This window comes from Lissotriton vulgaris, chromosome 4_1 (genome assembly GCF_964263255.1).
Source record: "Lissotriton vulgaris chromosome 4_1, aLisVul1.2, whole genome shotgun sequence".
NCBI classification, from domain to species: Eukaryota; Metazoa; Chordata; class Amphibia; order Caudata; family Salamandridae; genus Lissotriton; species Lissotriton vulgaris.
The window spans coordinates 650,197,728-650,216,589 of record NC_141691.1 but is presented as its reverse complement, the minus strand read 5'-3'; the positions used below and the strand labels follow the sequence as shown (position 1 = coordinate 650,216,589).

The window sequence follows — 18,862 nt, the reverse complement described above, 5'->3', positions numbered from 1 at the left end:
CTCCTCCAACCACCCAGACTCAGGTTCGAGCTTTCTTGGGCCTGACTGGATACTACAGAAAGTTTGTCAGGAACTATGGTTCCATTGTGACACCATTAAATGAACTGACAAGTAAGAAAATGCCAAAAAAGGTTCAGTGGACAGCAGGCTGTCAAAAAGCATTCGATGACCTAAAGCAGGCCATGTGCACAGCACCTATCCTTAAGAGTCCAGACTACTCCAAACCATTCATTGTCCAAACAGATGCTTCTGAGTTGGGTGTGGGAGCTGTTCTTTCTCAACTGAATTTTGATGGTCAGGACCAGCCCATTGCTTTTATAAGCAGGAGGCTGACCCCCAGAGAGAAGAATTGGTCAGCTATTGAGAGGGAGGCCTTTGCTGTGGTTTGGGCCCTGAAGAAGCTGAGGCCATACTTGTTTGGCACTCACTTCAAGATTCAGACCGACCATAAGCCCCTCTTGTGGCTAAATCAGATGAAGGGTGAAAACCCCAAACTGCTTAGGTGGTCCATTTCCCTACAGGGGATGGACTTTACAGTGGAACATAGACCTGGTACTGATCATGGCAATGCCGATGGGCTCTCCAGATATTTCCACTTAGAACAAGAAGACTCACCTGGTCAAGGTTAGCTTATTGTCCCAAAGTTTGGGGGGGGGGTCATGTAGGAGAGTAGGGTCTGCAATCCTATGATCACCCAGATTTTTTGCTTTTGTTTCACTGGTTTACGACTTTCTCTGGCTGTGGGCCTGCCAATCAGACCCACAGCCTGGCTGTTCTCTCTCTAAATTACCACATGTACCCTAGGTGCATTTACCAATTGGTACTGGGCCACCTTATCAGACCCTGTAACTCAGGGCCTAGGTGTACCCAGGGCTGCCAGGGGCTGCAGCATGTATTATGCCACCCCTGGCTGGCCTCCTAAATTTGACACAACTGGCTGCATGACAGCTGGGGCAAAGTTGTGTAATCACCCTTTGCTGTAGGTGTAGTATACCTATACCTAACACTAAAATGGACACACAGATTCCTATCAGTCACTCCTATGGCAGGCCTTGACAATCCTGAAGGCAGAGTGCTTGGAATCGTGTGAGATGGTGCTCTGGCATGAGCTGAGCCTGTCTGCAGCTTGCGGAATCAAGTCCTAATAGCTGTTCCATGATAACGCATACCATATACTCTTAAGTGCATTATAATCCTCGCGGTTAAATGCTATCTTTGGTATTGCTTTATCAAAACATGTCGAGTAAGGTGTCATACGAATTGGAATACTAACCCCTCGCCAATTCTGGCGACGGGGTTAGCATTCCACCCTTCTAGAGGGACACGACATGTATGTAACTGTGAACCCCGGTTAAAGTTAAGCAAAGCCTCAGCTCCACAAAATGGATGCTGCCACCACAGACACGAGTCTGACCCCCTGCAGCTGGGAGTCCTCCCAGTGAGGGGAGCCTGGACAAAGGGTTTCCTGTCAGGGGCGGTGCTAGCACCAGACATGGTTTTGTGTATCCTGGGTAGGCAGGGCTTTTCAGGAAGGTGACTGCTGAGTGGCACCCCGGTGCTCACTACGCATAGGCATACCAGCCCCTGGCCTGGGGAAGTCCGGCATGGCAGAGGGGTGTAACCACCCCCCTCCTAGTCCCACCCATAGGCAGGACCTAGTCACCGGGTCAGCCCCCTTTTTTAGTATAAAGATGGGAGCGGGCCCCCTGTTCAAATTAGATCATCTTTGGAATCAAGACACGACTTTCTTCGAAAGGACTTCAAGATTTCTTCATCAAGATTCTCCCTTGTGGCTAAGGAGTAGTCACCCTGCATCCGCAGGCACCATCCTAAAGAACACTGCGGTCTGCTGCAAGTCCTTCATCACGAATCCGACGACCCAGCTCGACGAGACCCGGCTTCCCTGGCACCTCTGACCTCTACTCACCTCTACAGCCAAGCTGAGAACCGTGAGTGCGACGAGACCTCGAGGGACCGACGATCGCCAAGACTGCACGACATCTTTACTGCAAGCCCACCGTGTCCTCCACGGGTGAGTGCTTTGGGGTCCAAGAAGCCCCGACCCTGCGCAGCTCCAGCACCCAAGGTCAGCCTCCCTGCATCTCCACGATCTGCGTGGGGCCCTTCTGCTGTTTGCTGTGCACCGCGTTGTTTGGCTACTAGCCGGCTGGCTTGTGGCCTTCTGAACGACGCCCGACGACATCACTGCTGCTGGTCTGGCTGCTCCAGACTGGCCCTTGCTTCCTTCTTGAAGAGAGGCACCCCGGACCCTCCTGGTCCACTCCAGACGCCATTTTAGGTCCACCGCGTGGGCTTGAATTTGCCAAGGCTTTGTTGCCCAATCCTGGGTCCAGCGACGCCGACAGCTTCTATCTTCGTGGGACAGCTCGATCCTCCTTCCTGGTCGCCGACAACGCCTCCTGGTCCGTGAGATCTCCGTGCCCAGCGTCACCCACACGCCTTGTCGAGGTGGCTACCATCCGGTGCCCTCCTGGTGCCCACTGACTACTGGCTAGTAGTCTCGAACTTGGTCCCCTCTGCTTTCAGGTATCATCTTCCATCGATCCAGGCTTGGATCCACCGAACTTTCTTCACTGGTCGCCTGCCAGCAACTTCTTTCTTCCAGGCTCCTGGTCCGTCAACGAGGATTCCCGACGTCTTTTGAGACCTATGCAGCTGCAGCCCCTGGGCTAGGTAACTTCGGCATTTCGGTGCCCCAGCATAGCCTCACTATCCAAGGGTCAGAATCTACTTCCGTTTTCTCCCTACCAGGTCGGGTTCGCCCGAGAACACTAACTTTGCAAATTCTAGCTACCATAGACTTTGTCCCGCATCTCGCGTGAGAGTGCACACACTGCACCCGAGTCCCCTGGGTCTCCTAGAAGTAATCTAACGATTCTATAGTCAAGTCCTAGTGATTCCAAAGCCTATTAGTACTGTACTTACCTGCTAGTAATTTCGCATTCCACTTTCAGAGTATATGGTTTTCCGTGCCCCTCGGGCATTTGTATATACTGTGCTAACTTAAGTATTTTTGTAAGAGTTTTGGTTTGTGCTTAGTACCCTGTCCTCATAAAGAGTACAGGGCTGTTGTGATTCTTAATAAATAACTGTTTATTTTCATAACACTTGTGTGGTGTCCTTTCACTTGGTATTCAAGGGGTATATGTGTGGTAAACAGCTGGCTTAACACGCCCTCTCGAGTCTTTAGCCTTAGACTGCTCGTATCCACGCTACTAGGATAGCTGGTCTATAAGGTTGACTTACAACCAATCATCAATAAGGGTTGCTGGACTGATACATAGTGTTCACTAGAATAGTGAGCACTGCATATCAGGCCACCTTCTCACATTCCCAATTTCTTTTATTGAGCATATATTATTTAAAATGTAATGAGCATGTCACTTTTAAATGATTAGAGACATGAGGAGCCACCTAAGCGTCCTCCAGATCGGTGCCAGGATTCTCTCTTTCTGATCAAACTTCTTTATTGACCCAGCGGTTGACTTTCTTCCTTTCTTTCTTCTTTTTCCCTGAAATTGAGTGGCAGTTAATCATATCAAAAAAATTGCAAAATTAGAAATAAGAAATAATACTCTTGAATATCTTGACTTAAGTTTACTGTCCTACCCCAGAATACTTGATCGCTGATGGTTTCCCCCTGTATTCAAAATGACGAGTTCTGCTTATCCAGCCGCATATTTGTCCCGAGCCTCTTTTACTAACGTCAGAACATGCGGCATGTAGCCAATTTCAGCTTTAGACTCAGTTTGAGATAGTTTCATTGAATGGAAGGCCTTCCCACGTACAACTTGGAAATACCATAAAACATGCCACATTGTTTGGTATATACCTCTCCTCGAGTCCAATAAGTGTGGTCATAATTGAACTGAGCAAGTAAAGTAAAATGTCTTTCCCCCTCACTGACATCGAATCATATGTATTGCATTGTAATTGCATTTATATAGCGCTTACTACCCCTGAGGAGGCGTCAAATTTCATTTTCGGCGAGTAGCACGCTACTCCGGGACCCGCAAAGGATTAGTATTGAATTAGTATAGCGAAGAATGAAAGTAATTAAAGTGGTGGATAGGTTAGTTAGTTATTTGGATTCGGAAGGATAGTAGAAGGATAGAAGAGGAAAAAAGGTTTGTATTTATATAGAGCGTGTGACCCCTGATGGGGAGTTGAAGCGCCTACTCTGGAAACCCATAAAGGATTAGTGGGGAATTCGTATGGTGAAACATGAAAGTCATTTGAGTGGTGGATATTAGTCAGTTACTTGGAGTGAGAAGGCTAGTGGAGGGATAGAAGGGGATAAAGGTTTGCATTCATATAGCGCTTGTTACCCCTGAAGGGGTGTTGAAGTGCTTTCTGGCGAGTAGCATGCTACTCCGGAACCCATATAGGATTAGGGTTGAAAATTACTATAGTGAAATATGAAGTAATTTGAGTGGTGGATATGTTATTCAGTTATTTGGATATAGAAGGGTAGCAACAGTATATTAAAGGGAAAGAGGTTTGTATTTATATAGCGATTGCTACCCCTGATGGGTTTTGGAGCCCTTTTTTTGGTGAGTAGCACGCTACTCTAGAACCTATAAGAATTAGTTTAATTGGTATAGTGAAATATGAAAGTAATTTAAGTGGTGGATATGTTAGTCAGTTATTTGGTTTGCATTTATATAGTGCTTGTAACCCTGGTGGGGTGTTGAATCACTTTATTGGTGAGTAGCGCGCTACTCCTGAACCCATAAAGGAATAGTGTTGAAAATAAGTATAGTGAAATATGAAAGTAGCTTGAGTGGTGGATGTGTTATTCAGTTGGATAGAGAAAGGTAGTGGAGGGATAGAAGAGGGAAAATGTTTTGCATTTATATAATGCTTGCTTACCTCTGATGAGGTGTTGAAGCGCTTTTTTGGGGAGTTCCACGCTACTTTGGGACCCATAAGTGATTGAACATTGGTATAAAAATCTGGGACTGCTCGACAATTATGTTACAATTTTGTAATAAAATCTTAATTTATCATTGTTAAAGCCAATGGCACTTAGCATTTCTAGTAGAAAACAAGGATTCAATTTGAGATGAGGTGATCTCTATAGTCAAATCAATGAGAAAATCAAAATTCCCTAGAAAAAAGGGACCAATTCAAAAAGAAAGTCAGGAGTAGGACTGGAGAAAGTCAAACTGACTCATATCAATCTTTCTGAAACATTTCCACTATCTTATTATAAATTGTCCTGTTTTGTCAAAAATAGGTTTAAAATAAGGCCTTTTTAAGTAGTACAATGTTCATGTACCAAAATACTTTCAACACATAAAAAAAATCAATCATTCCTGAATGGTTAATGCCGACCTTGAGTTTGCCTAAGCTTGAACTGGATGGAGAAAGTGTCCAGTTCTGTGAATTAAGATAGGGTACAGACAGCTAAAGTAAAATAGAAACTTTTACTCCAGTGTGCTTGCTACCTTAAAGAAATGTAAATGTGTGCGTTAAGGTAATCCGCAAATCTAAAGATTGCTTGGGAGGCAGTATGGACTTTAATTCATAGAATATTCTGAAGTTTAATGATGACAGAGTTATGTTTTTTCAGAGGTACAGGGCTTCAACAGTCCTGGAATGCATTCTTTAAATAGAAACCTATGAAGGAAGATGTGCGCTACATACAGTCTGATTATGTATTTCTAAAAATATAACTTTTTTGCTTAAAAATTGAATTGCTTTGCACAATTTTGCAAAACCAAAGGAGAGGATGGACGAAGTGTTGAACATTGCAAGCACTTACCCCCAGTCAACTGATCTGGGTTTAATCCATCATCATTCTTTAGCACGCTCCGCCACCCCAGTTCAGACATGGCCATATGCAAATCTGTCTGACCCTGTGCCTCCTGGGAGCAGTCCAGCCCGATCTGCCGAGCCATGGCTTCCCTGGACCAGAAACAAGCATCCTGGGACCGGTTTCTGGCTAATCAGCCGTCATCAGCCAGGCTAGCTAGGCACAGATCTCTGTATTGGGGTGAATGTATGACATTGTTCTGCATTCTGTCCATCAACAGTTCTTTTTGCATTTGTCCCTCCGAGTGGGACGGGTATGCTCAGACGTGAGTCCTGTGCTCTCTATGCCACTGGAATCTAGCTATCCTGGCTGATGAGGGCTGAAAGCCCGAAACTGGTCCTAAGATGCTTGTTTCCAGTCCAGGGAGGACCTGGCTTGGCAGTTCGGGATGGACCGTTCCCATGAGGCACAGAGTCAAGACTGATTTGCATATTTTAAAACTGGATTGGCATGGGTAGCAAAAAAACAATGGATTTAGGCACATATCTCTGTATTGGGGTGAATGTATGACATTGTTCTACATTTTGTCTATCAATAGTTCATTTTGCTTTTGCACAATTTTGCAGCAGTCTATCTTCTATGTGTTTGTGCAGCCTACTTTATACTATTTGTAACACATTTTTAAACCAATGACTTACATTCGCAGAGAGTCTGCCGTCATATGCTGGAATTTCAAGCACTAAAAATACACATGCCACTATTCCCCTGTGCACGTTTCAAATCAGGGATCCTCAGGGTGTACACAAACATCAAAAGTGATTGCATTAAGGCCAGTTGGAATAAATACCTAAGGCCAATTTCCTGTTCCAAAAAAGCAAACAATCAGGATGTGATGTTAAGAATCTCAATCCTATAAATTCATTGGTATTTATGTCTACTAACATCTCCACTTAGACGTACGTTTACTCTAAAGATGCGTCTGTTGTCAGTGCCTCGCCGATTACCTGTAACTGTAAATAACAATAATTCAAAAGTGATATTTATTGAAACCATTCTCACTGAAAGTGTTTCGCTTAACAATGGCCACTAGATGTCAGGCGTAGCTCATCCAAAACAAGCATTTGCTGATTTCGTTCCTGTTGCTAGGCCGGTTTTTTGTGTGTGTGATTTTGTAAAGGTAAATATTAGAATACCATGAGGCTGTATAGCATAATAAAAGTTAACCTATTAGATTTCCCTTTAAAAACATTGGCACTCATTGTTTCATTTTCAGGATAACTCCTTTCAAGAAATGACGTGGTATTTTACTATACAAACGATACCGTAGGGTAATCCCCGTAGCAAGTATTGTCATATCAAATGTGCCTCTAGTTATTGTGCCAGTGCATGCAAACAAATTGTGGTTGATTCAAATATTTAATCAATCTTCATGTACTAAATTAACATTTTTAAAGATGCATTAACAAAAAAGAACCCCAAGTACACTAAAAAAGTTATATATTTTATTATGCATTAACCATTATCAAACATGATGTATAGAATTAATTAAAACTAACTTAATTATACTCTATTAAAAATCAATGTAACATTAATGTTTAAACAAAAAACATTATTAAAGTACATTAAAATAAAAAAGGTTTATTTCTAGTTAATTTTTAAATATTTGTATGAACCGAGTTCTCTATATAGTGTACCAAAATGAAGTACACTGTGCAGAGAGTCCGGTGAATCCCCAATAGGTCTGCAGAGGTAAAAGCAAATAATTCTAATATTCTTTTTGTGGTAGTGTGGGCGAGCAGTTAGGCTTATCGGAGGAAAGTGCTAAGCATTTGTTGTCACACACAGAGGCAATAAATGAGAAGCACGCTCAAGAATAAATAGTTGTATCTTTCTATATAATTTTAGAAACCAAGAACTTCGCTCAACAGTGAATAACTGCTTTGTATGTTGCTTTTTAACCAAATGTAGTTCAAGACACAAATGCTTACGAGTTTCAAGCAACAGCGGTTGCTACCAGGAGGCAGAGACATCACAGTCTGGAAGGAGAAAAACATGAGTTAGATAGCGGAGTACCGCCAACACATTTACTTTCGAGATCAAAGGAAGCCCCACTCCGTTACAAAGATTTAGGGGACAATGGTTTGCAAAGGGCCTTAAAGGTAACTCTCTCTTTGACAGGGAGCCAATGGAGTGCTCTTAAAGCCGGCCTGGCTGACTGCCTGGCCGGAACGTTCCGCAGCAGCCTTGCTGCTGCGTTCTGCACTTGTTGCAGGATCTTAAACGTTGACTCTGGCGCTCCAAAAAGAGCGCATTACTGTAGTCCAGGCGTGAGATGATTAAGCCTTGGACTAACAGCTTCCGGGAGAGTTCTGGCAGCAGGGGGAGAACTTTACGGGCCGACCGGAGCATTCCATAGCACACGCCCGCGGTCTTCTTGGCGTGTGTCCTAAAGGACAAATCCGGCTCCAGCCAGACCCCCAGGCTCTTAATCTCCTTCTTTGGGTCGGGCGGGGTGCCCATGCAGTTGGACCAGCTGCTCGGCGAAAGGGCAAAACTTGACTGGCCCAAGATCATCAGCTCAGTTTTTGATCCGTTCAATTTGAGCGATGACCTGGACATCCAGTCAAACACCTCTCTCAAGCATGAATGGAGCGTCTCAGGCTGTTTCTCCAGCTGTGTCAGACTCACCACTAGCTGGGTGTCATCCGCATAGCTTATGGTCTTAAAGCCAAACGGAGACACCACACCCTCCAGGGGTGCCATATACACGTTAAATAACGTGGGGCTCAGGGATGAGCCCTGGGGCACCGCGCAGTGAAGTGGGAGGGGAGGGGATTTTGCGTTTCCTTCCCAGACCTCGAAGGTACGCCCCTCTAGAAAGGAGGCCAACCATTCCAGGGCCACTCCTGTGACACCCGACTCAGCTAGACGTTGTATCAGCACCCCATGGTTGACGGTATGGAAGGCCGCACTGAGGTCCAGGAGGATCACTCCCAACTGTTCTGGGTCACTACCCTGAAAGGCAAGTGTTACAATGGATGATCAGTCTGTTATGTTCGGTTGTGTTATGTTTTGTTATGCAGATTTGTAGAGCACACTATCACTCGGAGGATATCATACTGCCTAGCAAGTTTGAGTCTATCCAAACCTGTGGCCTAGTGGCACTACACTTAAAGGCAGGTCTGCAGTTTCTGGCAGCATTCAAGAAGTGAGAGGGCAGCTCCTATGTGTAGAGACAAGACGTTTGACACTAGGGGCAATGTAGGAGAGGGCTCGAACGACGAGTCTGGTTTTCCACACATGTGGGTTGTGTATAAGTAAAAGTCTGGATGAGTTGAGGTGTTTGGAAGGATTGTGAAAGTAGATGTGATTCTTGAAGTATGCTTGGCCACTGCTGTGTGTTGTCATGACAGTGTGGACAAGGAATTTGAATTGTGCTTGTTTGTGTACGAGGAGTCAGAGGAGTTCTTTCAGGTGTGCTGTGATATGAGTGCGGTGTGGAAGGTTGAGAGTTATTCTGGCTGCCAAGTTTTGAATGTTCTGCAGCCGTTGGGGAGTTTTTGGTTTATTGCGGCATAGAGGGTGTTCCCATAGACAAGCTTGCATGTGACAAGGGCATGCGTGACAATTCTCCAAATGCTGATTGGGAGCCATTTGTTCCTCAGCATCTTCAGGGTATGAAACCTTGAGGTGGTGACAGCATTGACTTGGGCAGCCATGTCAAATTTGCTGTGAATTAAGATCTTGGCGTGGGTTTTGGTGGTGGGGATGACACCAGACGGAGTCCCACTGTGAAATAGAACTCGCGACTCCTGAGGCGGAAGCCGGGAGCCAAGGGCTTACCTTTTTTTATAATTGTTTACACTGTGATTTACTGTGATTTTAACTATCCTAAAACAATTTCGAGAAAGTTGTGTGATTTGGACACTTCTTTTTTAAAAAGCTAACTCACCTACCCCTAACCTCCACGCTATCCTCCCGAGGTCACGCTCTCCTTGGTGGCCGATTTGGGGTCACCTGGACCGCGGGACGAGGCAAGCAAACTTCGTTTTGCATAGGCGCCATCTTGGGGCAGGAAAGGTCGGCGCTCTAGTGTTGCGGGCGAATTGGCCCCCACACTACAAAATGCCCCCTCTATGTCGTACGCGCAGCGGATGAGCGCAGCAGGCGCGACGATGGCGCGCTGGAGGTGTGCCAGAGGTAAGCCCGTCTGCGCCCGTCCGCGCCACGTTGGGCCCAGGGCCCAGTACCCTGGACACTTTACACCATAAGAGTATAACATACTCCAGAGAACTTCTGGGCCAACTGAATCAGTCTCCTTTTGTGCCCACTCCATTAGAGTCGATGGCCCTTGTAACCATTGCCTCCACTGTCCATACAAACTTTCCCCCCCCTGAATCCAGCCATTCTGCCCAGATTGTCATCAATATGGCCTTGTTAAACTGCCGATATTTGCCTAAACACGCGAAGGAAATACATATGCTTTTACAGGAGCAACAATTAGAGATTTTATTTCTGACTGAGACATGGCTCTCACCAGATTCCGATTCGGATATTGTTCAGGCGTTTCCCCAAGGCTTCCTCATCCAACACTCGGATCGAGTAAAGGGAAGAGGAGGAGGGATAGCCATAATTCACAGAGACCACTTCTCATGTCGGTTCCACGGCAGCCCCCTCTCTGACTGCGAAAATGTTCACTTCACCATCCAAGTGTCCCCATGTGAATCCCTCTCGGGAGTTCTTATTTACCTCCCCCCAGGTACCTTGGGACAGTTCTGTAGCTCTCTCTTGGAAACCTTTACCCTTTTATAATTTTCGATATTAGCAGCAGGGAAAAATACAGTTTTTCTTTTCTTTCTGGTTCTCAGATCACAGTCAAAAGGTAGATAAAGGACTGAGTGCTCCTTTAATCTTCCTTTTAATAGATTAAACTATACAGTTCCTTTATACTGGAACAGCATTTTGAAGATTTATGGGGAATAATCTACACTAACATTACATTAGCAGCCTCATTTGACATTTTCCTCTCACATACACCCTTAATATCCACAATCCTTTTCAAAGATTTAGGGGACAATGGTTGCCTAGAGTTCAGGGGCAGTTCTACTCCAGGTAAGTCAGATTTGGAGGACCCAGGGCATCAGCACAGCAGGCAGTTCAGGATTACTTCGGTCAGAGGTCCATGGTCTTGGGATGCTGAATTTGTTCTTCACCGGTGGCGTTCAGCTACCAGTGTGGTGAGGGCCGTCAATTGTAACTGTGCCCAAGTTGCTGCTTTCACGCAGTCAACACCACCAGAAAGTGGGTACAGGCTCACATGAGTGGGGCTGTTTCCAGAGTTGGTTGCAGGTCATGTGAGGATCCCTCATGCTGGTGGATGTGATGAAGGGGTCATTTACTCGACTGATGACCAACAAGCCTTGGCTGCTGGAACTTTTGGTTGGTGGGGTGAATCGCATTGACACGGTCCGTGACGGTCTTCACCTCATGGAGGTCTTTACCGGTGGCATGTAGGGAACTAGTTCCATTAGTCCAAAGGGAGGTCCCAGAGAATTGGCGAAGGCTGGCATGACTCTGGGGTTCTTTGTGGCTGTAAAGGTTTTAGGTAGGGACTGCAGACTACAGTTGTTGAGTCCTTTTGCAGTTGTCAGGTATTGTTGTCCATTTCTTCTACAGCAGGGTTCAGTTCCTGTATCATCAGCAGGCCTCCTTCCTTTCTCTTCTTTAGGTCTGTGGAATCTGAGGTTCAGGTCTTGGGGAGCCACCTTAAACACTGAATTTGGGGGTGTTACAAGGGGAGACAAGTAGTAACAATTGAGCTACTAACCTTCAGGGTGTCTACACCCGTTAGTGACCACTTCAAGTGGGAAGGGGCACTACCCTGGCCTGATTGGAGGGGAGGTATTGTCTCACATCTCAAGATGGTGGATTTTCAGGAGAGGGGTTCAACTCGACTGCCCCACCCTAGGGGTGGTGCAGGCTGAAGGGGGGGCACTCCTCCTTATCTAACTTATTTTCACGCCTTTCCTCTTGCCAAAAGTGGAGCAGGAAAGGGGGCTTGGCCTCCCACTTCCTGGGATGGATTTTAAGGGTGACACTGCCTCTAAAACCTCCCTCTAACCATGCAAAAAGAGGAACTTTCCTACAAAATTAAATTGTACTTATTTTGAATAATCTAATTTAATATAGCATTATTCCCTATGTGCTTTCAGAAAAAGGTCCTACACCCAATGTTTGCCATTGGATGGTGCTGGAGTACAAGTGGTTTCAATGTGTGGTGCTGGACTTACTACTGCTCCTTTTTGTCTTTAGGAACTTTACACTTAGACATTAGGCTGCATCCTCTGTTTCATGGAGCTGAGATATGTAAGCACACACTTTTGAGTTTCTTATATTTGAAGTGAATAGTTCAAAGTAGTAAAGTTACTCAAAAGTGTAAGAGTAAATTTACTACTAGTAAATCTACACATGCAGAATTACCTTTGTAAATAGGTCTGTGAATTGCCTTGAACTGTTATTATTATTATTATTATTATTGAATTTTGTACCACGCACGGTTACCCTGGGGCATCCCAGCACTTATAGAGACCAAGAGCAGGCTACTAATAGAGAGCAGAGAAGGTACAATTATTCTGGAAAAAGATACGTTTTCAGATGTTTCCAGAATCTGAGAAGGTTTGGTTCGGAGCGCAGTAAGAGTGGGAGTGAGTTCCAGGCGCGGGCTGTACGGATAGAAAAACTCCTGCCACCTGAACGGGCTCTCCTGATTCTCTTTGTCTGACGGAGGTGTTTGTTGTCGGAGCGTAAAGCTCTTGTGGGCTTATAGGGCCGAATCATGTCCTTCAGAATAGCTGGTCCTTTCCCCTGTATGCTCTTGTGGGCGATGCAAAGGGCCTTAAAGGTAACTCTCTCTTTGACAGGGAGCCAATGGAGTGCTCTTAAAGCAGGCCTGGCTGACTGCCTGGCCGGAACGTTCCGCAGCAGCCTTGCTGCTGCGTTCTGCACTTGTTGCAGGATCTTAAACGTTGACTCTGGCGCTCCGAGAAAGAGCGCATTACTGTAGTCCAGGCGTGAGATGATTAAGCCTTGGACTAACAGCTTCCGGGAGAGTTCTGGCAGCAGGGGGAGAACTTTACGGGCCGACCGGAGCATTCCATAGCACACGCCCGCGGTCTTCTTGGCGTGTGTCCTAAAGGACAAATCCGGCTCCAGCCAGACCCCCAGGCTCTTAATCTCCTTCTTTGGGTCGGGCGGGGTGCCCATGCAGTTGGACCAGCTGCTCGGCGAAAGGGCAAAACTTGACTGGCCCAAGATCATCAGCTCAGTTTTTGATCTGTTCAATTTGAGCGATGACCTGGACATCCAGTCAAACACCTCTCTCAAGCATGAATGGAGCGTCTCAGGCTGTTTCTCCAGCTGTGTCAGACTCACCACTAGCTGGGTGTCATCCGCATAGCTTATGGTCTTAAAGCCAAACGGACACACCACACCCTCCAGGGGTGCCATATACACGTTAAATAACGTGGGGCTCAGGGATGAGCCCTGGGGCACCCCGCAGTGAAGTGGGAGGGGAGGGGATTTTGCGTTTCCTTCCCAGACCTCGAAGGTACGCCCCTCTAGAAAGGAGGCCAACCATTCCAGGGCCACTCCTGTGACACCCGACTCAGCTAGACGTTGTATCAGCACCCCATGGTTGACGGTATGGAAGGCCGCACTGAGGTCCAGGAGGATCACTCCCAACTGTTCTGGGTCACTACCCTGAAAGGCAAGTGTTACAATGGATGATCAGTCTGTTATGTTCGGTTGTGTTATGTTTTGTTATGCAGATTTGTAGAGCACACTATCACTCGGAGGATATCATACTGCCTAGCAAGTTTGAGTCTATCCAAACCTTTGGCCTAGTGGCACTACACTTAAAGGCAGGTCTGCAGTTTCTTGCAGCATTCAAGAAGTGAGAGGGCAGCTCATATGTGTAGTGACAAGACGTTTGACACTAGGGGCAATGTAGGAGAGGGCTCGAACGACGGGTCTGGTTTTCCACACATGTGGGTTGTGTATAAGTAAAAGTCTGTGTGAGTTGAGGTGTTTGGAAGGATTGTGAAAGTAGATGTGATTCTTGAAGTATGCTTGGCCACTGCTGTGTGTTGTCATGACAGTGTGGACAAGGAATTTGAATTGTGCTTGTTTGTGTACGAGGAGTCAGAGGAGTTCTTTCAGGTGTGCTGTGATATGAGTGCGGTGTGGAAGGTTGAGAGTTATTCTGGCTGCCAAGTTTTGAATGTTCTGCAGCCGTTGGGGAGTTTTTGGTTTATTGCGGCATAGAGGGTGTTCCCATAGACAAGCTTGCATGTGACAAGGGCATGCGTGACAATTCTCCAAATGCTGATTGGGAGCCATTTGTTCCTCAGCATCTTCAGGGTATGAAACCTTGAGGTGGTGACAGCATTGACTTGGGCAGCCATGTCAAATTTGCTGTGAATTAAGATCTTGGCGTGGGTTTTGGTGGTGGGGATGACACCAGACGGAGTCCCACTGTGAAATAGAACTCGCGACTCCTGAGGCGGAAGCCGGGAGCCAAGGGCTTACCTTTTTTTATAATTGTTTACACTGTGATTTACTGTGATTTTAACTATCCTAAAACAATTTCGAGAAAGTTGTGTGATTTGGACACTTCTTTTTTAAAAAGCTAACTCACCTACCCCTAACCTCCACGCTATCCTCCCGAGGTCACGCTCTCCTTGGTGGCCGATTTGGGGTCACCTGGACCGCGGGACGAGCCAAGCAAACTTCGTTTTGCATAGGCGCCATCTTGGGGCAGGAAAGGTCGGCGCTCTAGTGTTGCGGGCGAATTGGCCCCCACACTACAAAATGCCCCCTCTATGTCGTACGCGCAGCAGATGAGCGCAGCAGGCGCGACGATGGCGCGCTGGAGGTGTGCCAGAGGTAAGCCCGTCTGCGCCCGTCCGCGCCACGTTGGGCCCAGGGCCCAGTACCCTGGACACTTTACACCATAAGAGTATAACATACTCCAGAGAACTTCTGGGCCAACTGAATCAGTCTCCTTTTGTGCCCACTCCATTAGAGTCAATGGCCCTTGTAACCATTGCCTCCACTGTCCATACAAACTTTCCCCCCCCTAAGACCAGCCATTCTGCCCAGATTGTCATCAATATGGCCTTGGTAAACTGCCGATATTTGCCTAAACACGCGAAGGAAATACATATGCTTTTACAGGAGCAACAATTAGAGATTTTATTTCTGACTGAGACATGGCTCTCACCAGATTCCCATTCGGATATTGTTCAGGCGTTTCCCCAAGGCTTCCTCATCCAACACTCGGATTGAGTAAAGGGAAGAGGAGGAGGGATAGCCATAATTCACAGAGACCACTTCTCATGTCGGTTCCACGGCAGCCCCCTCTCTGACTGCGAAAATGTTCACTTCACCATCCAAGTGTCCCCATGTGAATCCCTCGGGAGTTCTTATTTACCTCCCCCCAGGTACCTTGGGTCAGTTCTGTAGCTCTCTCTTGGAAACCTCTACCCTTTTATAATTTTCGATATTAGCAGCAGGGAAAAATACAGTTTTTCTTTTCTTTCTGGTTCTCAGATCACAGTCAAAAGGTAGATAAAGGACTGAGTGCTCCTTTAATCTTCCTTTTAATTGATTAAACTATACAGTTCCTTTATACTGGAACAGCATTTTGAAGATTTATGGGGAATAATCTACACTAACATTACATTAGCAGCCTCATTTGACATTTTCCTCTCACATACACCCTTAATATCCACAATCCTTTTTCTGATAAAAACCTATTGGCAGAATGTCCACATTGAATGTGGTATTTCCACATGCGAAAATGCAGTAGTGTAAACATTTTCATTAATAATTATATCAAACTTGTGTGCCCTCGTAGGGAATTCCAGATGTGATGATAAGTATCCTTTCTTGTAAAACGAAAACTGGAAAGACATGCTCTGTTCTGTCACCTTCCTATTTACAACGCAAAAAGCACAACAGCAAATATCAACAATGTAGGTTCCAGGTCAGCCTCAACAATGAGGAGCAATTTGTTCTCTAAATGTAAGTTATGTTATGTTGAATCATTTTATAAAGCGCGAACAGTTGCCCAAAGGCGTCAAGGCGCTACTGGATATCGGAGCATATGAGCAGAGTTAATAGGTGAACAGCCATGTTTTCAGTGACTTACAGAAGGAAAGTAAGGTGGTCTGGGATTTAATATGCAGTGACCGGTAGTTCCAACGTTTAGAAGCCCCTGTCACAAAATTTCTGCCGCCCCAGGAAGCACGTCTAAACTTAAGTATCCTAACATTTCCTGCTGCACTTGAACGGAGGAGCCTCTCTTGTAGATACCATTTAGGCTGTCCGCTGTTATTCTTATTTCTGGAGGGAAGCAGGGGCCTATTATCAGCACAGGGTTAACATTATCGCCGCTTTAGCGGCAGAAAACTGCTGCTAAAGCGGCGATAATGGGCTTGATAATACGCCGTAGAGAATTGCCATAGAAGCCCATGTTCACATCATAACATGGGCTTCTATGGGAATTCAGAAGGGCATATGATCAAGTCCATTATCGCTGCTAAAGCGGCGATAATGTTAACACCGTTTCTTGATGATTTGCCCGCATTTTCAGTCCAAATTGAAGCTTATCTAATCTTCTCAATTTTTTATTTCTTGCAGTGCTTTCCAGGGTGCCTGACAATACAGATTCGTACAATTTTGTGTATATTTATTGTGATTCTAATTTACTCTGTGGCCCAGGGATGTGTGGTGAGTACTTAAAAGAATACCTTCTTTACGTTTGTGCATGATATCCAGATATATTCTGCCTTATGTCTAGAGCACCAGGAAAAAAAGCTGGAATGTAATTATCATTGAATTCCTATAATGAGGGTAACTAAGGCATTATTAAATACATAATTTGTGGCATCAAAACATGTACAGAGTTAAACCATTTGTCATTGTTGGCTATATTATAATGCAAAATGTATACACTTTCTGACCCAGACTTTTATCCATCTGGTAGCATGGATCTGCATGGGTACACACAATCCTATGCAAATGGTGCACATGCATTGTTATTTTTAATATATATTTCTCATTTTCAGATTAACACTACAGAAGAGGTACTAATAAAAACATCACCATAACAATCAAATTGTTTAGTCAGGGGAGTGATTAAATGTGGAGTTGATGTATCCACTCACATCTTGCATAATAGTCATGCAATTGAGTTGCAATATAAATCCAATATTAATCCACCAACTTCCGAGTTAACGTTTTGAAACTACTATGCGTCAATCCCACAGGCAGCTGCGAACCATAACTACTGCAGGATAATACGCATTATGATTAGAAATGCATTTCAATAGGCAAATATATGTTATCTCTCAGCAGCAATACCATAGTTGCATCTTGTTGTGTAGGTAAGTAAGCTTGCTTTTGATGGACTCCAAGGGCCCGATGTAGGTAATTCCTATTTACCGACTCTTAAATACCGAATCATACTGATTCGGTATTTAAGAGTAGGTAAATAGGAAGGGTGCAGATGTAGGTAATTCTTATTTTAGAATTACCGAATCTGTAAGATTCGGTATTTACCGATTCGGTAAATACCGAATCGGTATTTCCTATTGATTCCTATGAGCCTTGAAGCCCATAGGAATCAATGGGAAATACCGATTCTGTATTTACAGAATCGGTAAATACCGAATCCTGGCAGGGGGAACGGGGTGTCACTTTGACACCCTGTAGCACCCCAATTGCAGGCTTGTGTGCATGTGGCATGTCTGTGTGTCACATGGCATAGGTGTACATGCACATATGTGCATGTACACTGGAATTTGGTATTTTACCACCCAATAGAATTGGGTGGTAAAATAGGAATTCCTAAGGACCTGTGGCACTGCAAACTGTGCCACCTACATCTGGAATTACAGATTCGGTAAATATACCGAGTCTGTATTTTACCGATTTTGTAAATTTACCGATTCGGTAAATTTACAGAATCGGTAAAATTGGGGCCCCCTACATCTCAAAAACAAACTACCGGTCGGTAACTGCCGAAATCGGCCGTTACCGACCGGTAATTGGCGACCTACATCTGGCCCCAAATGTCTTTTGGCCTCCACATTGGTGGCATCAGGACAGCAGATAGTGCTAACTGTTCATTACCATAAATGAGGGCGTCCAAACACATTTTGAACTTTAGGAACTATTTCCTTTTCTAGCGCAAGCCACCTTTTTTGTTAACAAGAGCGCCAAAGCAGTGAATCTCATATGGGGGACAGAAACCTCTCCTACCCAACCCAAACGGACAATCCTGGGGTCCTGGGACTTCTTATAGTCAATCATGATGGAAAGAGTGGACAGTCTTCAGAATAAGTCAAAATGTGGTCAAAATGTAAGAATAAACGTGAAATCAGCAGGCATTTCCAGGAGCAAATTATATGGTACACAGGAGTGAACATATAATAACAGTCACATTGTTTTGTTTTCTCCTATCCATTTTGATGGATCAAATTACTGCGAGTGAAACATAGCAGGTCTGAATATTGCCAGGTTACTGCTTTTCAAAATTACTTCAGAAGCATGTGGGCCCACGGCAGTTAAGCTGAAATACATCCTGAAAATGTATGCCTCACTAAGAAATCTCTATTGACGAACAAGCATGGATCTGGCTTATAACTGAAATCACCTCTTCGGTCACCTTTATTGTTTACATGCCACCATAAAATCTCAGGCCTTCTGCACTGAGCACAATTTTTGCCACAAAGCAACCATTTGGTACACTCATAAAATTACAAATATGTACAAGATGGCATCTGGCAAAAACAGACACAACCCCATGTAAAATAGCATGACAAGGATTCTCAAAGGGATAACCTACACTCAGGGTTTGACGCAGGATGAAACTAACACTAAAACCTGGCATATAATCGTAATCTTTGAGACCCAATGTGACAAAATACCAGTCAACAATCTTTAACTCACTATAATAGTGAGACTGCCCTACAGCTTCTCCAATCTTTTCTATCCAGTAGGGCGGTAATTGTCAGCTGT

General features: G+C 45.1%; 1 protein-coding gene across 2 annotated transcripts in view; it reads left to right on the top strand.

The window, feature by feature from the left end:
- Positions 1 to 18,862, top strand: part of ADCY1 (adenylate cyclase 1) — a 1,293,742-nt gene that overhangs the window by 1,095,390 nt on the left and 179,490 nt on the right. For both annotated transcript variants that reach the window (XM_086966836.1, XM_086966835.1), the window contains one exon: positions 16,481 to 16,570. In XM_086966836.1, coding sequence (XP_086822962.1) covers positions 16,481 to 16,570 — 90 coding nt within the window. The remainder of the gene's footprint in view (positions 1 to 16,480; positions 16,571 to 18,862) is intronic.